We start from the raw sequence: 25,727 nt of genomic DNA, 5'->3' as shown, positions 1-25,727 counted from the left end.
CTACGCTCCGAGACGTTACCATAGACGTCAGCAGGACGTAATTAATATTCATGAGATCATGCCTTTCTCGTAGTAAGATTCGTTGTTGAGAGGTGCATACGGTTAGCCGAGTCGTGTGTGCACGTGGAAAGTCTATGCATATATGTTTAGTAAAATGTATTAATTAAATATGTGCTTGGTGGGAAACAGCATCGTAAAAGTGAAAAATTGTAATGGACGAAGCACATCAAGCAGATGTTCCGAACTGGATCCAGCAGCACAGCGTGGTAAGAGCGAGCCACATTTAAAAAAAAATAAACTGATACCTTGCACATTTGGACCAAATAGCCGTTAATTTTATTTTCCTTTTAGTACCAAGATCTTATGCGTCTAGATGTGGGTGACAGTGCTCAAGTGTATGCTGCCTTCCTGGTGTACATGGATCTAACAGAAGGTGACATAAGCAAATATCACCACATTGTAGTTATATTGCAACAATAAAAATAAATGTGCATTACGTAACAGAAAGTCTTTGGTCTTGTCTTTATTCCCCTTAAGTTCGTGGCTGGTCAGGGGTGTTTGGCGTTTCCTGTCCAGAGTTACAGGCGGTTCTGCTGGAGGGTCGAGAGAAAGGGGGAGACACGGTCCAGATGATCTACCCACTCCCTTCACATAGATCCATCAAGCACAGAGAGTAAGAAACAGTCAAAACCATCAAAGAATACTTGTATTACCAAGTAGATGAATAAGTCATAATTCTTGAAAGTTGCTGCAAGCCATTTTAGCGACACCAAACGGAATTAGAGAAACATAAAAAAAATTCTGTTACCATTTACAAAATTTAAGGCTGTCACGTGGAAGTGATATGCAGGTAATCATCTAGGACGGTAGTATAGACATTGTATGCATGCTATTCAAAATGGATGTTATCAATATGATATAACTTTAAAAGCATTTGTTATAAAATGTTTACATTACAAATCCGTCCATCTTTTAGGTTACGCTGTGTTTTAGACAAAGGTTCCCCAATGCTCTTGTGTGCAGTGGCGTCTGACTCCAGTCTGGTGTACCAGAGGCTGTGTGATGGATTTCTGACCCCTGATCCTCCATTGGACATCCAAGACCAGGGCCGCCGACAGCATCGTAAACGGAGGTTACAAACATGAGACACCCAGATCCAGCATAAATAAACACATCCAAAAGTAATCATTGCGATTATGATTGATGCAGGACAGTTTAGAAACCGAGGTTGAACACGAGAGACGTGATTTGTTTAGAATATTTTTGCCTTCATCCTAATATATCTTGCTACTGTATACCACTGTAAAGAGATTTACAGTATTAAAGACAACACAATTGAGCGGCTCCTCTTTACTCAGACAAATACTTGAAATGTCAGTTGTGTAAAATTACATGGTATAAAACCCCAAAACTTAAGCAGTGCAAGGAAAACAGACTAAGCAAAATACATTGGTAATTTATCTTAACATTAATGATACAGAGCTTAAAAAAAAGATAACATTAGTAAACCAGATGCCTTTGTTTACCCTTTGAATTTTTTTTTTTTCATTCAGCTTCAAACATTTTTGGCAATATTGTTTGGCCCAACTGCATAGAGAACTTGTACAACCATACACATGGGATATTGTTCACTTTAGGGTGAGAGAGAAGACAAAAAATGGCTTATTGTTGTCTGTTCAAAAAAAAACAACACTGTGCTTAAGGGTAAGTTTATCATTACTGTCATAACTGTAAAAAGAAACAGCACTTCTTTGTAATAAAATGTATCTATGTAAAACTCTCAGAAGGCTGGTTTCAAAACTTGTATTGGTTTTCATATCAACTTATAAAAATGGAATGTAAATAATGTAAATGCCAAGCTAATGCCTGATTTATACAACAAAATGAGTATTAGAAACCTAAATGACCTTATGATACTGGAACTAGTGTCACTAAACATTACTCCGCTAGATGCTGTGATCTATTCATCATTCAGCCACATTTATACTCACCCGACATCCAAGACAGACTATGACAAAACTGTACTGCACTCGTCCAACAACAAATCTACTGATGATACAGTACCACTGTCCTGAGCTTTGTAACATGACTCAACGGTCAAAAACACGTAACAGTACATTTGTGGGTGAAAAATACTTTGCTCACACAGTAAAAAAAACACTTGGAATGCTATAAATGGCCTTGTGTTTCTGTTCATAAGATTTCACATCCTGTGTCTCAGCATCAAATTAGTCTCTCAGCAAAGTCCCTTTTAGTGTGCATCTCCGCCTCAGGTTCACCCATCTTCTCTGGACATCCCTTGGGGTGGGTACATGTGCTGTATTTCCCGTGTGAGTGTCCAAAAGATGCCCATGTCAAAGGAAAGGCGAAATCCAGGACGTTCTGTGCATGGCTCTCTGTTGTATGTAGTCTGAGGTCTATGAGTAGGCTTATGGGTTGTGTAAGGCAAGGGATTGAGGAACAGTCTGAAAATGGCTTTCTCATTTAAAACTTGGGCCAAATCCCACCTTCCTTCAACAAGGCCTTCCATGCCCCCTACCTTCCTAATACTATGCATCAAGACAGACCTGTAAGACATCTGGGAAAAGTGTGTAGTATGTAAACTGAGGGAATAAGAGGGTTGAATGTCACTATCAACCATATTATTAACCCCATGCTTTTGCAGATAAGTAAACTTGGGTAAGAAGGCATGGAAAGGGGTCGTAAGGAACATTGGGGCAGTTCTGACTCACTGCTGGCGGGTCGAGGTCTCAGCATGCTATGTCATATCTTCGTCCTCAGAGCAGTAGTCCTGTCCCTATGGAAATAGGAGTGAAAATAATGAAGTTGTTGCAAAACTGGATAAATAAGCTGTGATTTAAGGCTGTTTTGAAGTAAATGTGAGTGACGCATTCCACAGCACTTCACACACCTTTTCAATCTTCTCATCCAGCATTCTGAAGAACTCCTGCTGGCTTTCTGAAGAGTGGATACTGAGGAACAGTCAAGACCTGGTTAACATTGGTCTTCAACACAACGTCTCTTTTCTTTTTTGGTACTCAAGAACCCAAACACACACACATACCTTATCTTATTACTATTCCCAGTGGCATCCTTATGCCTGCCCTTGTGCAAAAATGTGCTCTTTTCCTAAACAAAAACCTTGAGTAAATTGATACAACTATTAAAATATTAATATCACCAAGTGTGTACCGGTCGTTACCAAGTTCTCTTGGTTTCGTGTGTTCATGCGCTCCTCTTCTCCGTGCATGTACTTCACCTTCTCAACTCCTTTCAGCTTGTATTCATCTACAACACATACACAATAAAACACTCAAGTTAAGGTTGCTGGATGGAGGTTCATGAGATAAACTACCACCATTATGCTCAAAGGTTCCGGGGGATTGTTCCTGTAAGTAGCGTACTGTAAATCACTTTAGTTAAGTGCCTTTTAAATGAACACATAGTACTTACACTAACAAGACAATGTAACTTAATGTTGAGTCTGTCCTTATCTTACCCATCATAATGTATTCCAATACAAGGTCGATTGAGGATTGAAAATGTATATTTTAAGTTTTTTAGATCGAGTTTGTAAGCAAATGATCCTAAAATGCTCAAATTATCATAAAATGAAAGTTGATTTATTATTATTAGTATTTATAACAAGATAAATAAAATATAATTTTATATAGGTAAATTCTAATATTGCTTATTAATATCAAAATCTTAAAATACACAATATGTTTTGTGTAATAGTTCACAGTAATACATGCTGAAAAAACTGGGACATTGATAGTAGACGTGACAGCAGTAATACGAATTTCTTAAGATTTTAATAATTAAAATGTTTTGATTAAAATTCAAGAACTGATTTTAAATTTAAAATGTATTCTTAATTTGATTCTGAATCCATCACAATCTAAACATACGCTTCCATCAATATTCTAGGGAAGTCAGAAACACAAAAGCACTGCAGATGCACTGACCAGAGAAGGCATCTCCATTGCTGTAGTTCTTACCCCGACCCTCTTCATCATTGGGAACTGATGACAACTGCTTGGCTGAGGTACAGCCCATCGCCTCACTCTCTCTCCTCACCTTCCTGCATGGCACTCTCTACTGCACCTGATCACAAAACACAGCAGTCTAACAAAATCATTGTAAAAAGATAAGTATTAGGACAAAACCTCCGGACTACATTAGCTATTAAATGAATGAATTTATGTCTAGCGTGGAGCTTCATCTAGCAGTACTGACGTACACTGAACTTCAATTTCATATCTGGGTATGTCACATTTGTGTTTACTTCTTGTGCCAAGCAACTGATATGAATTTGGGTTAAGGCGAAGGGTGATAGAGGTTAGAAAGTGTTAGACGTTTTTCTGTGCAATCACAGATCGAAATAAACACTGTAAATGGTGTGATATAATGCTAGGGTTAGACAAGGTATCTGGTTAGGTTAAAATAGATATAGGCCTTAAGTTGGTCAAAGTTGAGATTCTATGTGCTTGGGTTTCTATGACTTTCTTTAAGTTATACCCAAGAGACTGAGTTAGAGTAAAGCTTTTGGGAAAAAGTTATGTTATAGACAGTTTCAAAACAACAACACAAACAAACAAAATGTTTCAGACTATTTCTGAAGTAAATGAATGTTTTGGAAACTAATATTAGATTACTTTTTACTGAAAACAGTGGAACTATTCATTAATGAGTAGCATCTTACATTGCTATTGTATGACGTCAGACACATCAGACAGTAACTGTCCAGTTGTCATTGTACATTTTTATTCAACATTATGCTAATATGCAATAATAATGTTTTAAAATTATGACTAATACTACATAGTCCACTGAAAATAGAAGTACATTGCGGGATACCACAATGTGCTCTCTTGTGCATTGCACATTTTGGCAAATGTAGTGTAATTCTCTCTCCAAGAATACAAAATATATGCATGTACACATACTACAGAATTACAATATAGCATTAACTTGCAAAGACAACCAACCATATTTACCAAAACTGACACTTTAATATTATGATATTCATGCTTATGACATTCATAGATTTGACAATTCCTAAAGTGTCCAAATACTATTTAGTCACACTGTATATTTGTCTTTTTAAAAATAACATTAAAATGCGACTTTTATCTATACTTGAAGACGTCAATTCTCGTATATGAACATCATCCAATCAGAACACACATGCGTGTCCAGCTGGAGCCTCGCGCATAAAGGGCCCTTGTGTGGCATCAAAAGAGCTGGACACAGTGGCAGCCAATCCAATGAGGCTGAACTAATCGCTCTCAGAGGTGAGAACCGTTAACACACACCATATACAAACCACAGCTCTCAAAAATAGTGACAACTGTCCATATAACACAAAGATGTGCTGTGACGCTGAGCTAATAGTGCTATAGGTTAGAGCACTAAGCATTAAACAACAATGACCTGTCTGGAAATCAAGCAAATAATAATAATATCCAAAAATGTCCCATCCTAATCTAACATCACAGCAAGTAAGCAATGTGGCCTTGTAACGAACGTGTACAATAATAATCACTTCTTAGCATAACGCGTTAACTATCACGCGAAGACAAAACCCAGATTTAATGCAGGAATTCATACGAACATTGCACATAATCTTTATCACCAGAACGCACGAATTGGTATAAATGTTTTCAAAATCAGATCATCGCCAGGCGTGAATCTGATTTGTTTTGTGGGATTGTTGACCACAACATAGGTGACGACGACAATAGTCGCAACACAAAGGCACATTTCGCTCGATTTCTTGAAATTGCGTCAATAAAACAAGATGTGAAGAAAGTAAACAGCGTAAGGAATCACTTTATACAACTGATATTACCGTCAGTGCAGATGCAGAGGTTAATCGCGCTGTTCGTGATCAGCAGCAAGAAAAGCGCTCAAGAGAGATCAGCTAACTGTATGGTCTGAACAGTGTGCAGACATGAGCAGTCGATTCATCGAAACGATCGGCGTGAGCAGACAGACGCTATCTACCCAACACTGTCGATTGCCTTGATTTTCCCCATTGAAAACATGTTTAAAAAGTACAAATTGTCTGGCTGAATTTTGGGTTAATCTGCGCTACATATATTTTGAGATTTTTGTAAATGTTTGTAAAGTAAAGTTGTTAATCCTTTTCTGCTGCACGCAAAAATGTTATACATAACGAAGCGAACAACCAAAAGCCTATATGTTTTTCGATTTTTATTGAGCAATACATGTAAATAATGCAAAGGTTTAGTGTAACTTTTATGAATCAATGGGGAATTTAACGTTTTTTTATGTTCTTACATTTTTGTTGATTACAAACCTGTTTTTTCTGGGTCTTTTCTTTTGTCTTCTTCCGGTGAAGTTCCTGACATTAATAAGCAAAAAATGCGAATGTCGGAACGAATTTGAGGTAACACACCCTCTTCCGGCCAACTCATCTGAACGCTGTTGTCAGTTCAAATGTGTCACTTTCTACCAGTCAGTGAAATAATAGGTAGATAGCTTCACTTTAGAGTAGACAGAAGAGAAGAAAACAGTCAAAATGATGTTGCTGACTATGATCGTTCGAGTCGCCGACGGCTTGCCACTTGCTGCATCTATGCAAGAGGATGAGCAGGTATGTATGAATCGCAAGCAGTTCTCCATGCTTCAAATAAGTATGCATAAAGTTTGAAGTACAAAAAGATCAAGTCAGTCTGAGTCGCTGGATACTTTGTTTCTTTGTGATTGTGTAGTACTTTAATTTATGAAATACGAGTTACTAAAGTTATAATCCTACAGTCTGGACGAGATTTACAGAAGTATCAGAATCAAGCCAAGCAGCTTTGTCGAAAACTGAATGAACGGAGTCCTGCACGGTGTACTTTAGAAGCAGGTACCATGTGCTTTCAGTAAGTCCTAACACACGCACGCGCACGTATAGTTTGTGGTTGACTTATATTCTGAATGTCATCACACATCAAAATCTTTTTTTTCTAGCTATGCCATTGAGAAGGGAGTGTGTTACTTGGCCTTATGTGAAGCAGGATTCCCCAGGAAACTGGCATTTGCCTATCTGGAGGATCTTGAGGGAGAATTCAGTGAGCAGTATGGGAAAAAGGTCCCATCAGTTTCGAGGCCATACTCATTAATTGAATTTGGTAAGAAACATCAGAATGTGTCCTAGAAATTCACTGAGTTATATACTTGAATATTTTAGTGTGGTGGTTAAAGATCTTGAGGGAGACACCTGACAGCAGGTCATTCTAGTGGACTGTCTTGTAGTAAGTAGCAAAGTAAACATAGTTTACTATGCATATTTATTACTAGTTTACTATGTTTACTGGTTTACTAGTCTTTTTGGATACAAGCAAAAATAAACATTTAAATTTATACCCAGACACATACATACAGAAGACCAAAAAGTCTTACGTTGACAGCAGAGCACGAAGAAATATGGGCAACATCAATACAGAGTTGCAGGATGTTCAAAGGATTATGGTTGCCAATATAGAGGAGGTTCTCCAACGTGGAGAAGCTTTGTCTGGTAGGTGAAAACTATTACCATTAACGTACTTTAAACGGATACTTCACCCAAAAATAAAAATTCTTTCATCATTTACTCACCTTCGAGTTGTTACAAATCTGTATACATTTCTTTGTTCTGATGAACACAGAGAAAGATATTTGGAAGAATGCTTATTACCAGACAGATTTTGCCCCCCATTGACTACCATAATAGGAAAAAATACAATGGTAGTCAAAGGTGCCCCAGAACTGTTTACTGTCCTACATTCTTCAAATGTCTTCTTTTGAGTTCATCAGAACAAAGAAATGTATAAATTTAGATTTGGAACGGAAGGCGAGTAAAAATGACAAAATTTTCATTTTTGGGTGAAGTATCCCTTTAATCTTTTGATTATTTTCCTATTATTATGTTTTAAAGTTATTTCCTAATAGTTTCTGGTTTTGTTAAATGCTATTAAAGCATGTTGTTGTTTCTTTCTGCAGCTCTGGATTCCAAAGCTGCCAATCTGTCCAGTTTGTCCAAGAAGTACCGCAGCGATGCCAAATATCTCAACACAAGGTCCACCTATGCTAAAGTGGCTGCTGGTGCTGTTATTCTCATCACGCTCATTGTGTATGTACGCTTCTGGTGGCTGTGAATGTAAATGACAACTTCAAGCAGAAACTCTCAGGGCATCCAACAGTTCATTATGGCCTTAAAGTGATGTTTGAGAGACTAAATAGCATCTGAATGAAGAATGTGATGTGTTCACACGTTTTCACTGTTTTATTGTAACTTAATTTATAACTGTAGGTGAAAGTTGTTAATGTACTTTGGTTTGATTTTTTTCATAATATAAGTATTACTAAGCTATGCAAGGTGTATGTGGTGTTCATTTGAATTCATACCAGGAGTTTGGAAAATGTGAAAAACACTGTTTAATTGTAATTTTGAAGGAGCCCACATTATGCTACAAGTACATAATGACAAAAACATTGTAAAGGTTTATTGTTCAGATGTTAAACATACTTGATGCAAAACAAAATAAAAAACACTTCAATACACTTGTGCTTACAAATAAATGCATAGTTAAATTAACGTGATGAAAGCTGATCTTTATATGCTGACCATCAGATCTGTTAGACCAATTCCTTCTGGATTTAAGAAATTTAAACCACAAGGTCAAAATCATCCCTCTGAAAAAAAGAGAGATTAAAAAAACAATATAATAGCAATTCACATACACAAAACAATGTAAAATCGACATCCACCACAAAATATGCTTTTAAAACAGTTTTCTGCCATCAAAAACTATTACTTCTCACAAGTAGGGCTGCGTAAAAAAAATGTCTTGAGAAATGAATACTGGCTGATTGCGTATAAACATTACATGATAAAATACATGAACATACCTCCTCATTGTAGTTCATCACATGTTGTTTGATCTTGGAGGAATCCACCCACGTGACAAAGTCTTCCATACTCCTTTAATATTGCACAATAATAATGTTTTAGGTACAGTACCAGTTTTTCAACAGTCATACTAATGCCAAAATTAAAGTGTGTGGGTAATCAGGTAAAGAAGCGTATTGAGGGTTGCTTTAACTGACCTCGTTACAAGAAAAGCAGGATCAGTGACAAGCTCAGGGCCAACTCGAATATCTGAATATCTTAGTCAAGAAAGGCTTTATTTTTTCTCCGGATATAATTTTTTTTACAAGATGCACATTCAGCATAAACGGAGATACAGGTCAAGTCAAGTACACCAAGGTAAAACAAAAAAATTTATGCCAAGTTCACACTACATGATTTTAAGCCCGATTTGCAAATCGTTGAGCTCGCCGACAGGTCGGGCTGTGATCGGGGGCAAAACAGCGTGCGATCAGCGCTCACCAATCATTATGTGTGAACTAGTAAACGACTCATCAAAGAGGCTCCCTGACGCCTCGCAGACGCCAGACAAATATCTAGCATGATAAATATCTGGAGCCGACGTCCATTATCACATGAACAATTCCCATGTCGCATGTTTTTTGTGTCATTTTCCTGTCCACTTCTCGCGTTTTTTTGTGACAAAACGTGGTTTGGGGACCGGATTGAGTCACTGGGTGACAGAATTGTTCACAGCTCGTGTAGTGTCACCTCCTGTTGCAGATCATTTACGTAGTGTGAACACATTAACAACTTAAAGACTCCAGATTTCACAGAGAGCAAGTCATGTAGTCTGAACTGAGCGAACGGCTGAAACGTTTAGAATTGTGTAATGTGAACTTGGCTTTAGTTGTCCGTGTCTATTACTTATTAAAAAAAACAATAACTAGTTATTTTTATACAGTCTATTTTGTGCCAGTTAAGCACAGCACAATGCAATATTAGGAACTCTTTGAACTTGAAAGCAATTTATGGTTCAGTTTCTTAAATGTATGATTGAAGGATACGCCCCTGCTCAATAAAGGTTATAGCTGTTTTAAGATTCTGGGCCATGCGCAGTTTCAGCATAATTGTGGGAAGCCGTCTCCTAATGAAAACAAAACAAACCATTAAAAAACATTTAAAAGAACAAAATGTGCGTTTTAAAACTATTTTCTCACAAACAGGCTCTCAATAAACTGCTATTACTTATTGTTTCCCCATTTGTTTAGTCCTATTGTACATCACAGGTATGTTCGCTGCATGTCTTACCTGCAGAATGCAGATGCACTGACTTCACTTGCAAGTGAAAGATTCTGTTTGGTGGGTATTAAGCCAACACTGTAACTGCAAAACTTAAAACATTAATAACAATCTTCAGACAAGGCTAAAGTACACATATGGGTGTGCTGCCCCAAAAATGCCCAATAAACCGCACACGTACACTTTTTCCAAGAGACGAGCTGTGCTTTGACCTCTGAAACCATCTTTTTCATCCAAGTCCCGTATTTTCTGTGCCAGTTCTCTGATGTTTCGACTAAGTTTGTTGTACCTAAGGAGAATTATATTATCTTTTAGATAAACATCACAAATCATCGTCTTGATTTTAAACATGTTTCTTAGAAAAAGATGAACATTTATGCATTTGGTACAACCTACTAAATGTCAAATTGTTTCCATGGACTCGAACCATGAGCTACACAAAGATACACGGTGCTTCTAAAATAAAAGGCACCAAGAAACTTTATATTTATATTAACAATGATTTTCTTAACTCACTTGGTGTAATCCTCCCTCTTCTCAATATGGTATTTTCTCAGTACTTTCACCTCGTGCAGATTGTTGTCAACCTCCCAGCTAATAAAATCGACTTTCTTCAAGAGCTTCTCCTCGTGAAATTTCAATTTTCGAACCATCTAGCAAAAATAAGTCTTTATTTACATCTAAGCGTGACTGAGAGCTACCACGCTCACATGAAATAAAACCGGAAACACGTTTACATTCATAGTGTTTTTGAGAAGATGGTTGCACGGGTTTGCATCTCATCGCTGCCGCTTAGTGGCGAGGCGAAAGAAACTACGATCACGTCTATCCATCGCTTTCCAAAAGGCAAACAAATGCAATTTTTATGGGATTCCTTTTGTGCCAATAAAAATGAACGCAAACTTTTAAAAAACGAACAAAAACATACAATGAGAAAGAAAAAAAAAACACTTTGATAATGAAAACAATAAACTCAATTGCAAGAATGTGACTTGATTTTCAAATAAACTGCTATTTTTCTTAACAATTTTCTAAGTTTCGTTTTTGCAAATAATAGTTTTGAATTCGCCGCTAGATTTTTAATTTGCGCTTTACGAGTTTTCGTTTACGCTTCTCAATTTTTCGTTCGCCTTTCTGGCACAAACTCACGTGTGGGCAGGACTTATGGCCGCTTTACGCAGATTGGCTAGTGAGTTTTTGATTGATAGCTCCCTGACAAGGAAGTCGATACTGAAGACAGTACAGTGCAACGAATCTTAGAGAACGATCTGCATGCTGTTATCTTTATTGTTTGTACTTAAAACTACATTCTTATTTAGTTAGTATATTAGAAATTGGTATTTGAAGTTGGTAAATCACGCGCGGTGTGGATCCAAGCGTCCTCCTCATCCTCAGGTAAATGAATGTAATTCAGATAATAAAGAAAATCACTAAAAGTTCTATTCCTGTACAGTAGCAATTCTGTCTTTACTAAGCGCGTTCATTGTGTGCTTTATATTTTTTTGTCAGGTATTATTTTATGGCCTATTAAGATAATTTTCTTAAAAAGGAACGAACAACTTGCATTATAACATCCAATAAAGACACGTTACAGATTATTGGATTGTGAGAAATTAACGTGCTAAATGAAAACATTGCTGCATAGTTACTGTACAGAGAAACTTTTAGCGATTTTATTATCTCGGTTACATAAATGTACCTGAGGGTGACTTGTGTCCAGCTGAGGAGGAGGATGACGATGTCGCTCTTGCATACAGTCTCCTTTTAAAGAATTAAGTCCACGTATAAGTCAAGTACTGTATCTTTCTTTTTAAACTCATGGTGAATGTACAGTATTACACCCCTTTCTTTACATTCACAGAAAGTACACCTCATAAAACACTACCAATACATTCAAATGACATTTATGTTTTTTAAACGCTACAACAAAATAAATTCATAAGGTGACACAACTAGAGGCCTTTAGAATGTTTTATTCATTTAGTCTGTCTCTTGCAAACAACAATTTCATTATGTATTTACACACCTACATAAAACAGGTTAAAGAAAAGCAGAAGAGAGACTTCTTAAACTATAAACAAACATTTAAAGATAGAAACGATACATAAAATGCCACCACGATTATAATCTATAAATTAGAAATATGAACTTGAAGCATAACACTTTATTGTATATCTCCTCAAAACTCACTAGGCATCTCGTTTTCCTGGTATCATTGTAATTATAAATTATAGACTGCTGTTTAGACGGCCTCTAAACCCATGTAAAGTTGCATGTGAATATGGCTAGCTATCCTGTCTTTACTCGACGTTGGCTTGTTGTTACGGCGTGATAGAGCCTGGAAGCGTGTCCCACTTTTAAGTGCGTGAAAGTTGGCAACCCTGCTAATATACTAACAAAATAAGAAAGTAATTTAAGTACAAACACTAAAACAATACAATACAGAAAACCGCAAACAGATTGCTCTCTAATCCGCTGCACTGTTTTCAGTGTCGTCTTCCTGGTCAGGGAGCTGTCAATCCAAATCTCACTAACCAATGAGAATAAAGTGGCCACAAGTCCCGCCCACACGTGAGTTTGTGCCAGAAAGGCGAACGAAAAATTGAGAAGCGTAAACGAAAACTCGGAAAGCGCAAATGAAAAATCTAGCAGCGAATTCAAAACTATTATTTGCAAAAACGAAACTTAGAAAATTGTTAAGAAAAATAGCAGTTTATTTGAAAATAATGTCACATTCTTGCAATTGAGTTTATTGTTTTCATTATCAAAGTGTTTTTTTCTTTCTTTCTCATTGTATATTTTTGTTCGTTTTTTAAAAGTTTGCGTTCATTTTTATTGGCACAAAAGGTATCCCATAAATTTTCAGCACATCTGATAAAAGCGTGGCGCTAACAACGTCAATGTCGTGGTTTTAATACCCAAAGAGTATACTGAAGATACGTTGGTTATACTTTAAATTAACTGCCGTTCATTTTAAGAAAAAGCGTCTGGCAAATGCATAACGTTAAGTTACATGGTAACGCGTGCTTTGAGTAGCATCTCAATAGTAATCGCCGTCGGTTCTCTTTTATATTGTGTTAAAACGCGAACACTATCTGTACTCGGTAGATGTCACTGTAAGCGATTTACCCCCTCCATAAGAAAAGTTTTAGAGAAACTGGCACAACCAGAAACATGAGTGGAATCTATTCTTTCGCGTGTACAGTGAGAGAGACTCAGGAAGAGATCATGTTATATTGTAAGAAGCCATGCATCAGACAGGGTGCCAGCCAGCATCGATTCGTTAAGTCTCGCTCGTGCCACCGTCCGGTATGGTACAATCTAATACATTCAATACATTCACCTGTAATGTTAAATAATGGTAATGGCTTCTCTGTAATTAACGATGTGATAAATTAACTACGACTGGGGTCATACATGAGGATATAAAAGTGACTATATGCGGGGCCTGATGTCGTTTCTGAACGTGGAAATAATTAAGGGGGTGTGGAGACTTTAGGAGATGCTACTCATTTTTATAGCGTGTTTCACAATACATGTTGTTTCGCACAAATGTTATGTTAATTGCAAGTCTGCATCCTGTTTGACACCTTACTTAAAATGCAATTTAGGAGGTGTAGTGTTCTGTATAAAAGTATGCACGAGGGAGTTTACAGTATTTATTCTGAAGTGCAAATGAAATTGCACCACCTTACTCAACACATGCATTATGCTTGATAGAAGTTTTACAAGGTTAGAAAAATACTTAATGTAACTTATAGTATCTGACATACATCAGCAATGCCCTCCATTGGTTTGCTGATAGCATAGATAGAGAGTGAATGAAATATTTGTTCATTCATTCACATACACCCAGTGTAAACAAACTGGCCTGTTCTATAACGTGCTGCAGACTTCAGGTTAATGTGAAAGTCATAAAAAATGTTTAGAACATCATAAAACTTTCAGGTTCCTGCTGTTGGAATCAGTATCCTGTTTAGTTTTCATTTAAGTACAAAAATCTGATTAGTCATGCAGCCAAACCAGTTGGGACATGCGCCGATGAACTGAACAATTTCCATGTTTCAACAGAGAGTGGCTGGCAGTGAATGCATAACTAACAGACTGATATTTCAGCAAGGCTGACCAGACAGACCAGACTAACAGAAGTTCTTCTGGTAGCTTTGTTAATGGATAATGCAGTTTTTCCGGTTTCAAACTTTTCAGGGAACATTCTCATGCAGCTGTTTGAGAAAGTCAAGAATGTGAGTGCAGGATTGCAGCTATTGGGCACAATTCTCACATTTTTCTGAGCTTGGATCACTGCAACAGTTAACAAGATGAACAAAACAACACCAAAGAACAACAATATCCAGGGGGAAGAAGTTTATAATAAAAAAATCAAATGGCCATTACAAAATATGTAAACAAAATCATTTTCAAATCAGGAAGCTTTTATAAGTTTTGTTAAAGTTTTTTGTATAAGTTTTTCATGCAAATGGAGTCACAATGTTTGGGCTTAAAAAACAAGTATAAATAAATTTTTCCTGCAGCTGACGACATCTGTCCTATGTCACTCACAACAGCAAAACTGTATGTTTGGTGGTCTGTATATGCTCGTACGCTTGTGTGTAGGCTCCAGTCAATATCACTATTCCACCTCGAGAGCGCGATGCTGGACTTCCTTTCAAATCAACGGAAAACAAAGTGCAGAGGGCTAGACCTTCTTAAAGCAAACTCCATTATGGACATCTGTCACATTTCTAATCTGCATCGCGCCGCGTCCGGTGTAGACACGGTGTTAAAGCGATATTTCACAGGCAAAACAAAATTTCCCCATGTTTTACTCACCCTCAAGGCATCCTGACTGAATATGACTTTCTTCTTGAAGAATAATGCAGTCGGAGTTATAATTCCACATATCATTTTTCTTCAAAGCGGTAAAATGGGAGGGAATGGGGGGCAATTTTTTTAAGCTCCAAAACGAGCCTCAGGTTCATATAGGAATAACGGAAGCTATACATTTACATTAATAGCGCTCTCAATATGGATATTTCTCTTAAACAAACGCATCGGTTCACTTCAGAAGACCCATGTTAAGACCACAGAGCCGTGTCGAGCCGTTCTTTCATCAATGGGTCCACTTTTTGGAGCTTCAAAAAATTGTCCCCCATTCGCTCCCATTCTACCGCTTGGAAGAAAAATGATACAAGATCTTTTATTTTACAAAGATCGGGAGGAGCACGTGCAGCTAACTAACCCGGCTGGTTTGCCAGGACCAATCTCACCAATCAGATAACCTGAGTCCGGGGCCCTCTCCCCAAGTTCAGAGGAACCACCGAGCTCAGAGCCTTCTCCCCAGGAAAGCATGCTAACTATGCATAATATCTGTCCCCTATCTTTTAGTTTTATATGCGAGGCGAACTCATGACGTGATATTATAACTCCGACTGCATTATTCTTCAAGAAGAAAGTCATATTCAGTCAGGAAGGATGCCTAAAGGGTGAGTAAAACATGGGGAAAATCAATTTTGCCTGCGAAATATCGCTTTAAGCTACACTACAAGAGTTTTGATTGGTTAAACATAATGTGGTGTTATGGAAGAACAAGGCCTGAATTCAGATGGTCGAGGGGTGGGGTGCCATCTTGATGGACAGGATCTGTTGAGGTTTCTTCTACACAGAGGACAATTGTGTAGTTCACACACCCCTCCACCACCACCACCTCAGTGCTGCATAAGGCAACCTGTGTGCTCTCAAAAGTGTACACTACACCCCACCTCTGGCCACTCGGCACGCAACATACTGAATCACACCCAGACCTTCCTTGTTTGCAGAACTCCTTTTTCACTGACCTGCCAGCCACTGTTTTCATAATCATAGTTTCATTAGTAGTGTGTAAATAGCGTGTTTCTTTGCAAAGACTGTATTGCTTGATAGTACAATGTAAAAAATAAAACTTTAAATCGTTGTCCCAACAAAGGTAAAGTAACTTGAAGATTGTTGGATATAGTTCTTTTTTTAATGACGTTTTTAAATGTTGATTGTCACTACGTTTGAGGTTTGCTTGTTCAGTATTAAGGTCAAAGTGTATGACATAGTTGTGTTACAGTGAGTAAAGTGCATTCAACACAAACTGCTTGATTAACCTATTAGGAACAAACAAATTTAAGTTGGCTACACAATCAAATCCTTACTGCATCAGCTTCCCTTCATTCATTTCACATTTTCTCAACTATTTCTTTTTTTACAGTGACAGGATTTCAAAACCACAAAACATCCTCCTGCCATCCGGCTGTGTGTCAGTGGGAGGGGCTTATGGTGGAGTCTCTTTACTGAAGGATTATGAGTGTTTCAGTCTGTCAACTGATACTGAAATGAGAACTTTTACAGTATAACCGGTCTAAAGGACAGATTGCATCTGGCACACGGAGAAATGACATAACCCTGATGAATTTTACAGCGGTGAGTGAGGATTATTCATCTGTGAAACTTTCAAAGTTGGGGAATTTATGAGGAAATGTGTTTGAATGCATGATGATGGCAGAGTATATGAACATCAGTGCTGAAGATTATGATATTTTCTCATGTTGAAGGCCAGATTTGTATTTTTTAAAGGGCCGTGATTGAAGCATTTCTTGTTTCCCTTGAGGTGTTGATAATCAAACATGGCCATTATCTTTTAGCAATGTCTAATGCTCTAATGGTTTGGCGGCATGTAAACTGTAATAGAGATACTGTACATTAGTATTAGCCCTAAAAAGGGAATAGACTTAGCTATTATACTGCATATTTAAACTCTTAGTCATTCCAAAATGGCTAAAAAATCCTTTCTTGCTAATTTATCTGAGACAGTATTTTCCTTTGGAAACTATTGAGACCAAGTTAATGTGCCTCAACTTCAGTAGTCGCTTAGCAATTTCAGTAGTTCTGTACTAAGATGTTGTTAAAATTGATATGTTCAACGCAGTTGTTTTAAAAGAAAGAAAAAATATACATTTCTAGATTCAACACTATTTGTTCTTTAGACGTTCCTCTTTAAAAGAAATGAAATACCAGATTTTTGAAAAATGACCCACATTTGGTTTTTGATGACTGAAAATGTGTGCATTTTAGCAGTTTTCTCATGAAGCCACATTTAGATCCTCATATCTCTAGGACTGCACCTTTTAGGGCTTTAAAAATGTAAAAATGTTCTGGAGTTAGAGGCATGCATATTTTGTAAAAAGAACACAAAAATGCCCTTTCTTCATTTTTGAGCTGTCACCATTGGCATAAAATGCATCAAGGATTCTTAAAATTAACAGATTTACTAACAGATAAAAATAATAATAATAAAAAAATAATGATGCTGGCATATTTCTCATGTCATTTTTACCCCCTCTAATATGGCTCCAAATTTCAGGTGAAAATTGTCATTGTTACCTCCCTCTACATATTAATTGATTACTTAATATTATTCACCTGTGGCATTTCATATTTTTTAACATCACTCCAGATGTTGATCTTGCCTCTGTAAAAATAGAAAAAATAAAAAATTCGAGCCGGGGAAATATTCAAAATTCGGTTGATTTGACACGGAATGACCCTAAGGCAAAGTATAGGGAGTGTAGTAATCTGGGTTTCATATTTATATGGCTTTTCATTTATATTTTAAATGATAGTAAATCAAGCACAAAACCATTTGCTGGTTGCTCTCTCTCTCTCTCAGACTAAACAGGGACCCTTGTCCCTGGCTGCTGTCCCTGTACCAGTTGAGGTGTCCAGTATATCTAGGTCAGCCTCCGCATGTCTGAAGTATGCGTCTTTGGGGGTGCTGGTACTGCAGACCACCTCCCTGGTGCTAACCATGCGTTACTCCCGGATGCTGCAGTCCGAGGGTCCGCGATACCTGCCGTCTTCTGCTGTGGTGTGTGCTGAAGTTCTTAAGATTGTTACATGCATGCTGCTTGTCTTCAGAGACCACAGTGAGTTAACACCAGTCTAGCACCACTGAAACATGTATAAAACAATGTTTAACCAAATTTTATCTAATATCATTGAGCTAACACACTGAAGTTGATCTGCACAAACACATGTAATCAAAAGTGTGCTGTAATCTGATTTTAATGTTACATTCTTCAGTCGATGTATTGCAAAAAAGTAACATCAAAGTTGTGCAGAGCTGCATCCTTGTTGAAAGCCTGTAAAACCTGTAACTTTCACATGATCTACAGGGAGGAGGTTAGAACACGTAAACAGTTCCTTCTACCTGCATTAGAAAAGTATGCTTTAGACAACATTACACTGGAAAATCAAACGTAGTTCACCAGAAATGTGTTTACAAAAATATGAGGTACACATTGACACATTTTTATGCCAGCATAGATACTATCAATAGAGAGCTCAAGATACTGTATATATTTCTTATATATAAGTATTCCTTCTCAGTTGAATAATACATTTTTAAATGGCCTTTTCTCTACTACTGTTTTATAATTTACTAAACATTGAGGTGAGCTCAGAGCAGCAGAATAGATTTTGACTGCTTCCATTAGCACACTGCCATCATTCTTACATGCCGTGCTGTATTTGGCTTAGGTTGTAGTGTTCGTGGTCTGAACCGTGTGCTGAAAGAAGAAATAATCAACAAGCCTCTGTTGACGCTGAAGTTGGCCATTCCATCTGGCATCTACACCCTGCAGAACAACCTACTTTATGTGGCTCTGTCCAATCTAGATGCGGCTACTTACCAGGTAAAAAAGCACTGATTCATAAAAAAAAAAAAAAAAAAAAAAAATATATATATAGAGCTTGTTAATCGACGTCACGCCGCGTTGAATGTTGCGCCATATTGGGAGAATGGCTGCTAATGCGTTCAATGCAGTGTTTTGTTTTTCTTGTTTGTTTAGGAAATAAAACTATGGTAGGTCTTGCTGTGTTAAAAAACTGCAATAGCATTACGCAGAGTCGTTCAGGAAAAGCCCATGGTTCTTTCACTTTCGATTTCTCCATATATCAAACAAAACAAGTAATGGTACATATCAAAACAATAATAGCAGTGGAGTATTATCCTCCCGAGATGGCCGGTGCCACCGCAACATAGGGCGTGACATCAGCTTCACATTCTTAAACTGAGTAATAAACCGAGCAATTGTTTAGCAAAGTTTTTTTAAGGAAGTATGAATAAAATCAAACACATTTCTGAGAAATTCATAGGAATGCTATGCTTATTGGTGCAAAAAAAGGCTAAAATATTTTTATATATTTTATAATATAAGTAAATATTCAAAGCAAAGTGTGATTCTTTCTGTCATCTTACTAAAGATTTATGATTGATTGTTCCTTGTGGTTTTCTTGCCTCGTTTACATTTCTGTGGGTTTCTTAGGTTACATATCAGCTCAAAATTCTCACCACAGCTCTGTTCTCAGTCTCAATGCTGGGTAAAAGACTTGGAATTTATCAGTGGCTCTCACTTGTCATTCTGATGACTGGCATTGCGCTTGTCCAGGTAAGCACACAAACACACAAACATTTTTTTTTCATGTTTTATTTTGCTGTAAAAGCAGCTTTAAACTGTAGTTGCATTTGTCTTTGTGTCTGCTTTTTTAATCAAAGCAGATATTGATTATATCAAATGAATTAAGTTGCCTTAATACTTGCATGCAATAATACTTGCGTGCATTAATACTTGCATGCATTAATACTTGCATGCATTAACAGAATTGTTGATTTTTGTCCAAGACTGAACTGTGTCAAAAGAGATCAACATGTAGATACTTGAAAGCAAGCTGCTTTAACAACTGGAAACTAAGGTGCCCGTTGTCGTACGAAAACATCTGAAAAAATCTGCGTTTACACTATACTACCGAAAACGCATGTCACATGACCATTCATGTTACCGTGTCGATCTGTGTACGCTTCGTAGATTGAAGTCAAACAAGCCTGTTGTTTACACAGTCCTTGCAAGGCTGGTCATTGTCGCCTTCAGGCTTATTGAATCAGGGAAGCAAACGAATGTGGGCAACCACAATACGTCACGTATTCTAAAGTCTGCAGCGTTTCCAAAAGTCTCTGTTTTTCGGGGGTCGAAAACTCTGGAGTATAGTGTAAATGCCAGGTGTAACCGTAGCAAGAGTTATGCATTTTTAAAGGAAAATGCACTAGTATAAACGCCGCCTAACCTGTAGGCAAAAACAACAAGATTGACTCAACAGTGAGCAGATCAAATCTTCCATGATGTCCAACCACTGAAGTCTTCCCTAATAGCCATCGTTAAATCCTATAAAATGTGATTCATGAGTTATCTTTATACCATAAACCAGGGGTCTTCAACTACTTTTCTTTGAGGGCCAGATTCCAAAAGTATAAATAGGATGCGGGCCAGTTTTTTATTATATCCTCATTTCTTCTGTTATTTTGTATTTCTGTTATTTGTTTTGTTCCTTTTATACTGTTTTTGTTGCTGTTACTTATAGGCCATATATTAAAACATGCACACAAATTTTTGATCCAGTATTTGTGCCTTTTCATGATATTAAATTAAAAGGGATATTGTCTTTTTAATTGTAGGCTATTTTATATTCCTTAATGCGTTACTTTACCCAAAAATTGCTACTAATTTACTCACCCACAGTCCTCCAGTACATCCAAGATGTGGGTGGCATTGTTTTTTCAAGAAGATATTTATGAAGATATTTGGTTGAATTAAAGTTAAATCATTAAAAATAAAAAACGCAAATACATTCAACACAAAAGTAATCCCTGCCCCTTGTAAATTAGCGTTTTATAAAGCGAGTCAATTGAACTGTGCAAGAAACTGAACGCTATCATCACATCTTCGGGTGAATTCCAATCGCATTCATGTGCCCCACGCACTTATAGGGCAGAGCCTTTGTATAGTGCGAGTTCTGGGGGAGATTAACAGCTGTTTTTCGTAAATATAGCCGGTATACGTAATGAATGCAGTAATAAAAACAACACCGTTTTCCCCTTATCTGAGACAACCGTACACGTGGTGTACCCTTCCTACAGTTAGCCTACTTTCAAGGGCACAAAACGCGTTTTAGAACACGACCTATCGCGTGCGCAAACCGATTGCCTGTGGCTGTGCAAAGCATTGCTGATTATAACCTTGTAAATAACATTAAGATTCTTGGACTGACCGATCAAATCGCTTTATAAGACGTAAATCATTATGAGCCGCGGGAATTACTTTCGTATTGAATGTAGCAGCGTTTTGGACTTGGACTAAAGAGGATGTGCATTTAAAGCACACCTTTCTTAAAGTCTCTCCACTTATTTGAAATGTTAAGGCGGGCCAGGTAAAGATGATTGACGGGCCGCCAGTTGACTAGCCCTGCCGTAAAGCATAAACAAATTCAAGCCCGCAACTTTCATTTGCGTAAAAGACGGTTGTTAACTGCCCCTTACAGGTCACACCTTGTAACATCTATAAAATTAGTTCTGTGTAGGGGTGTAACGATACTTGCTTAGTATTACGATATTTCGCGATGCAAAAATGACACGATGCGCATCGTAGAGAGATGGGGATATTTTACGATATGTTTAATTCTATTCGTTCAGCGGTCAAGACGCTACCTACTCTGCGCCAGCGCGTCACGTGTGCTTATCTCACACATGCGGTAGAGAGAGAAGCACAAGACACAATCTGTGTCTCCAAGTGGTTTACAAAGCGTCATATTTTCCTTCACAATCGCCGTTAAAACACAGCAAACTTGAAGCGTGACTGCAGGCGAGTCACCCCGAAGCTCATTACAAAGGGAGCACAACCGTTTTTAAATGCCAATGTTCATTTATCCGCTAACGTGAGCTGCTGCATAACGTGATATTCAACATAAAGTAAGCCAAAAGAAACCAGCGCTGTTCCGATCAGAGAAGTGATGAAGTGAGTACTGTACTGTATATTAAAATATGGAATGACATGCTAAAAAACAAGTATGTGATCTACATGATTAAAGAAATGTAATACAGTTCATGTAATATATCTTTTTGAAAGATTTTTCTCATTCATTACTGTCTCAAGCAGAGACAGCGCAGCTTCAAAGAGACACGAGCCAATAGCGCTTGAGCGTGAGCTCTGTCAGAGCGTTTCATTGGTTGAATGTACTGAATGAACACGCCCTTCACTGAACGAACGAGTCAATTGAGTCAAAATGAGACTGAATGAACTGCTACATGTCGTTCATGGTCTAATATTCTCTGCGTTACAACAATGCATATCCAGTAGTTACTGAACTTTTATGAAAAATAAAGGTAATGACCTGGTTTAATTTAATTCCAAGGTAAAGTAAATTATGTCAAAACAGTTAAATCTTTGTATGGACACCAATTTTTTTACCAAGTTTAATTACACCAATTAAATGAGTTAATCCAGATAGATTTTAGTAGACTAATATAATGTAGATTTCGTCGACTAAAAATAGACTAAAACTCTGATAATTTGGGATGACTAAAACTAAATTGCATTTTAGTCAAAAGACTATGACTAAAACTAAATCAAAATTTGCTGCCAAAATTGACACTGATCTTAATTCTAATTTCAGTTAAGCCTTAAAATGTAAAAATTCTTTATTAAGTTGTGTGTGCAACAAAATAACTTACTGAAATTGTTAATATTTTGAAAATAAATGTTATTTGAATTTTTTATTTTGTTCAAAATATCGAGATGTGTATCATATCATGAACCCAGCATCGAGATATGTACCGAATTGTGAGCTGAGTGTATAGTTACACCACTTCTGTGCAATCTGTAATCATTACACGATATTATTTAACACAATTTTTGTGTATGATGTCACTATCTGTGGGTAGGGCCTTTTTCTCATGACAGAATTATCAGAGATTATCATCTCTACGAAGTACACATGCAGACACTTACAAACCTTTTGGAACAGCCATTGCATTAGAAGCGAACCTTTAGTGTTTGTCTGTGAGAGAAGTGTTGACTCTCTCTGTGTTTCTGTTTGACGTGAATGGACAGTGGCCAACTGATGCTGCATCAAACAGTCAGCGGAAAGATCTGACTGCGGGTTCTCAGTTAGTGGGACTGCTGGCTGTGCTCGTGGCCTGTTTCTCCAGCGGATTTGCTGGCGTGTTTTTTGAAAAGATCCTCAAAGAGACCAAGCAGAGTGTCTGGGTCCGTAATATCCAGCTAGGTAAGCACATCTGAAACCTCAGATGTCCAAATTCACGTTTTTCAGGAAATGGCAAAAACATTTCCTCCTGTGTCTCATTACCCACACCTGCCCATTGTTATCCTCCCTTGTTAGTTTCCCCTATATTATGCCCTTGTGTTCATTGTCCTGTGCTCGTTAGTTGTGCTTAGCTGTTTGTAAAAGTCACCGTGTTTGCTCGTGGTCCTGCTTCCTTGCCTTGTCTGTGGATTATACGTTTGTGAGTTACCTTGCCCTGCCCTTGTTACCCTTCCGTAAGATGTTGTGTCATTGTTTTTTCAGTTAGTTTAGTTGTATATCCTGTCCTTACGGTTTGCCCCCACGTGGGAAGTCTTTGTTTTGTGTAGATACTCTTAGTTTAGTTTTCTCCCCATCGAGGGTGTTTTGTTTTTGTTAATAAAATCTTTGTTAACCCCTTCCCTGCTGCTCGCAATTGGGTTCTTCCCCACATAACCCTGACAAAACCCATCAATGATTTTCACAAAGGGGTACAGGCATTTTGGAAGAGAATAAAATTATTAAAAATTGATAATGACGAGTTTCGAAAACTGTCTTTTTACTTTACCATTTAAATGTACAATTTATAATGATTTCTAATGCTCTGGTCAGATTTTTAACATGTAAATTATTTTATAATATTTTTATTTAATTTAATCATACTAATTTTTCCTGTACACGTTTATTTAGTTTTTATTGTTTAAATAAAATATTTTATTTAATTCACCATTTTTTGGACTAGGAAAATGCTCAATTTTTTTGTGTTGTAATCTAATCTAATGTTTTAATCCCTGTGTTTACCCTTGTTTGTATACCCTATTTTTATACTGCAAGACAAAACTAGTGTTAGCTTTTACCAACTCTATTGAAGGAGAGAATTCTTTTGTGCAGTTTTTACTTGTAAGGCGTAACCGATTGTTTGTTAGTCATTGTTTGCAAGTTTCTGTTCAAGGTTCTAGGATGTGCTTACATCTGCTCGTTCACTTTACAGGTAGTTTAACATCCTTGTTTGCTTTTTTACAGGTTTGTTTGGACTTTTTTTCGGACTCGTTGGAGTGTTTGTGTATGATGGTGAAAGAGTGCAGGTGAACGGACTCTTTCAAGGGTACAACATGCTGACATGGACAGTGGTGGCTCTTCAGGTATATTTCACTCACAAAACAAGATCTTACACACACAATCGTGCATGTTCGTGTTTGTTGTCACTATATCTATAAACATGCACCGCATACTTCTTATAGGCATTGGGAGGGTTGGTTATTGCAGCTGTCATCAAATATGCAGACAATATCCTGAAGGGCTTTGCCACATCCATCTCAATCATTCTGTCCACACTCATCTCTTATTTGTGGTTGGAGGATTTTGACCCTACTAGGTATTGTGCCAATTGTATAATTGTTTCAGAGCGTATCAATTATGAATTGATTGTACCTCTCAGGAAAGAGTGCCATTTTTGTGCCTCATGAATTATTTATTTTATATCATTTATTTTTACATATTTTTTATTACACTATCAACCAATTTGCATGTCCCCATTCATTACTTTAAGATCTTCTTTTTTTTTTTTTTACAAATTTTAAAATCCAAACTTGAAATCCTCACTTTCTGTTTTAAATAGTTTTGACTTTCCCCCTTTAAATTGTTTTTTAGATTAGCTAAAGAGGTCTCTAACAGTATGTATGTACAATATGTTTACTTGCATTATGTTTACACTAATTCCTAGCGTGTTCTTCCTGGGTACTGTTCTGGTCATCGCTGCTACATTTCTCTATGGTTACGAGAGAGCAACTGTTGCCAATCCCAGTAAAGTTTAGAAGGCTGAACAGAAGATAGAGAATAACCCAAGATGATCCTCAAGAATGTCTGCAAAGATGCTGTCCTTCAGGTGCAGTCCAGGAGAACGATATGAGACTTTGAGGATGCAGGATAAGAACCAGGTGCAGAATGGAATGTAACATCCATCTGAAACTTGAAAACTTCAACTGTGTTCTGTAATATTTTCAACCTGTAGGTTGCACATGACTAATGAATGTTATGTTACGATGTCAAAGAGCGCAACTGCTTTAGACCAATCAGGTGGCAGAATAAGATGAAGACATTTGAGAACTTTTTGACATTTTTGAATTTGACATTCAAAATCATTGTTTACTTAAAATGAAAGGGTTTCTGTGAAAGATGTTACACTATTATAATGTTCGTTGTTGTAACACTGGCATATTAAGAAGGGATTGTTCTACTTGATTGTTTGTCTCAGTCATTTCAAAAACGACTGTGCGTCATGTTTTCGGAAATAAAACATTTTGAATATCAAACCATCAAGAGTAATGGCTGGACTTTGTGGTTTTGTCAGGTGTTAGTGTGGGGGATGCTGAATTGGTGCTTAAGAGATCAGACAAGATGCTCAGTGGAA

The 25,727-nt window shown here is 37.2% G+C and overlaps 5 protein-coding genes across 9 annotated transcripts; 3 read left to right on the top strand and 2 right to left on the bottom strand.

Annotated features, from left to right (window-relative positions):
- The first annotated feature begins 81 nt into the window (after positions 1-81).
- Positions 82-1,786, top strand: tsen15 (TSEN15 tRNA splicing endonuclease subunit). Its single transcript, XM_057333853.1, has 4 exons — positions 82-266; positions 352-433; positions 538-673; positions 977-1,786. The coding sequence occupies exons 1-4, from the start codon at positions 213-215 to the stop codon at positions 1,143-1,145; spliced, it is 441 nt and encodes a 146-aa protein (XP_057189836.1). The 5' UTR covers positions 82-212; the 3' UTR covers positions 1,146-1,786.
- Positions 1,336-6,382, bottom strand: zgc:55943 (uncharacterized protein LOC406337 homolog). 5 transcript variants are annotated; one of them, XM_057333857.1, is made up of 7 exons: positions 5,855-6,241; positions 3,969-4,107; positions 3,203-3,288; positions 3,065-3,129; positions 2,912-2,972; positions 2,733-2,797; positions 1,336-2,578 (listed from the first exon to the last, which is right to left on the bottom strand). In XM_057333857.1, the coding sequence occupies exons 2-6, from the start codon at positions 4,057-4,059 to the stop codon at positions 2,759-2,761; spliced, it is 342 nt and encodes a 113-aa protein (XP_057189840.1). In that variant the 5' UTR covers positions 4,060-4,107; positions 5,855-6,241; the 3' UTR covers positions 1,336-2,578; positions 2,733-2,758. The 5 variants fall into 5 exon arrangements, with proteins under 5 accessions (XP_057189840.1, XP_057189839.1, XP_057189841.1 ...); XM_057333856.1 differs by lacking the exon at positions 5,855-6,241 and adding an exon at positions 6,326-6,382 and having other exon boundaries at positions 1,336-2,797; XM_057333858.1 differs by having other exon boundaries at positions 1,336-2,797; positions 4,002-4,107; positions 5,855-6,251.
- Positions 6,383-6,432: 50 nt separating this feature from the next.
- On the top strand, positions 6,433-8,293 carry sec22ba (SEC22 homolog B, vesicle trafficking protein a). Its single transcript, XM_057333851.1, has 5 exons — positions 6,433-6,622; positions 6,787-6,896; positions 6,985-7,145; positions 7,385-7,531; positions 7,996-8,293. The coding sequence occupies exons 1-5, from the start codon at positions 6,548-6,550 to the stop codon at positions 8,148-8,150; spliced, it is 648 nt and encodes a 215-aa protein (XP_057189834.1). The 5' UTR covers positions 6,433-6,547; the 3' UTR covers positions 8,151-8,293.
- A 119-nt stretch (positions 8,294-8,412) lies between these two features.
- Positions 8,413-10,904, bottom strand: imp3 (IMP U3 small nucleolar ribonucleoprotein 3). Its single transcript, XM_057333852.1, has 7 exons — positions 10,682-10,904; positions 10,347-10,454; positions 10,175-10,249; positions 9,931-10,010; positions 9,103-9,154; positions 8,905-8,977; positions 8,413-8,688 (listed from the first exon to the last, which is right to left on the bottom strand). Exons 1-7 carry the CDS (start codon positions 10,816-10,818, stop codon positions 8,662-8,664), a joined length of 552 nt encoding a protein of 183 aa, XP_057189835.1. The 5' UTR covers positions 10,819-10,904; the 3' UTR covers positions 8,413-8,661.
- A 2,205-nt stretch (positions 10,905-13,109) lies between these two features.
- Positions 13,110-25,621, top strand: slc35a3b (solute carrier family 35 member A3b). Its single transcript, XM_057333843.1, has 9 exons — positions 13,110-13,474; positions 16,398-16,609; positions 17,856-18,111; positions 18,725-18,879; positions 19,513-19,635; positions 23,128-23,302; positions 24,341-24,459; positions 24,559-24,692; positions 25,041-25,621. Exons 2-9 carry the CDS (start codon positions 16,595-16,597, stop codon positions 25,129-25,131), a joined length of 1,068 nt encoding a protein of 355 aa, XP_057189826.1. The 5' UTR covers positions 13,110-13,474; positions 16,398-16,594; the 3' UTR covers positions 25,132-25,621.
- The last annotated feature ends 106 nt before the right edge of the window (positions 25,622-25,727 follow it).

Source organism: Triplophysa rosa, linkage group LG5 (genome assembly GCF_024868665.1).
Source record: "Triplophysa rosa linkage group LG5, Trosa_1v2, whole genome shotgun sequence".
Taxonomy (NCBI): domain Eukaryota; kingdom Metazoa; phylum Chordata; class Actinopteri; order Cypriniformes; family Nemacheilidae; genus Triplophysa; species Triplophysa rosa.
Note: the sequence above shows the minus strand (reverse complement) of the source record. Positions and strands in the feature narration are given on the sequence as shown.

Excerpts from the sequence above, each read along its gene's own strand:
- tsen15 (XM_057333853.1), top strand. The coding sequence starts at position 213 with ATGGACGAAGCACATCAAGCAGATGTTCCGAACTGGATCCAGCAGCAC. Across the intron at positions 434-537 it reads GTACATGGATCTAACAGAAG|TTCGTGGCTGGTCAGGGGTG; the intron begins GTGACATAAGCA and ends ATTCCCCTTAAG. Across the intron at positions 674-976 it reads AGATCCATCAAGCACAGAGA|GTTACGCTGTGTTTTAGACA; the intron begins GTAAGAAACAGT and ends TCCATCTTTTAG.
- zgc:55943 (XM_057333856.1), bottom strand. The coding sequence starts at position 4,059 with ATGGGCTGTACCTCAGCCAAGCAGTTGTCATCAGTTCCCAATGATGAA. Across the intron at positions 3,130-3,202 it reads CACGAAACCAAGAGAACTTG|GAAAAGAGCACATTTTTGCA; the intron begins GTAACGACCGGT and ends GTTTTTGTTTAG. Across the intron at positions 2,973-3,064 it reads GGGAATAGTAATAAGATAAG|TATCCACTCTTCAGAAAGCC; the intron begins GTATGTGTGTGT and ends ACTGTTCCTCAG.
- sec22ba (XM_057333851.1), top strand. The coding sequence starts at position 6,548 with ATGATGTTGCTGACTATGATCGTTCGAGTCGCCGACGGCTTGCCACTT. Across the intron at positions 6,897-6,984 it reads GCAGGTACCATGTGCTTTCA|CTATGCCATTGAGAAGGGAG; the intron begins GTAAGTCCTAAC and ends TTTTTTTTCTAG. Across the intron at positions 7,532-7,995 it reads ACGTGGAGAAGCTTTGTCTG|CTCTGGATTCCAAAGCTGCC; the intron begins GTAGGTGAAAAC and ends TTCTTTCTGCAG.
- imp3 (XM_057333852.1), bottom strand. The coding sequence starts at position 10,818 with ATGGTTCGAAAATTGAAATTTCACGAGGAGAAGCTCTTGAAGAAAGTC. Across the intron at positions 10,011-10,174 it reads AGTGCATCTGCATTCTGCAG|GAGACGGCTTCCCACAATTA; the intron begins GTAAGACATGCA and ends TGTTTTCATTAG. Across the intron at positions 8,689-8,904 it reads TGATGAACTACAATGAGGAG|AGGGATGATTTTGACCTTGT; the intron begins GTATGTTCATGT and ends TCTTTTTTTCAG.
- slc35a3b (XM_057333843.1), top strand. Across the intron at positions 18,880-19,512 it reads TAGATGCGGCTACTTACCAG|GTTACATATCAGCTCAAAAT; the intron begins GTAAAAAAGCAC and ends TGGGTTTCTTAG. Across the intron at positions 24,460-24,558 it reads GGACAGTGGTGGCTCTTCAG|GCATTGGGAGGGTTGGTTAT; the intron begins GTATATTTCACT and ends TACTTCTTATAG.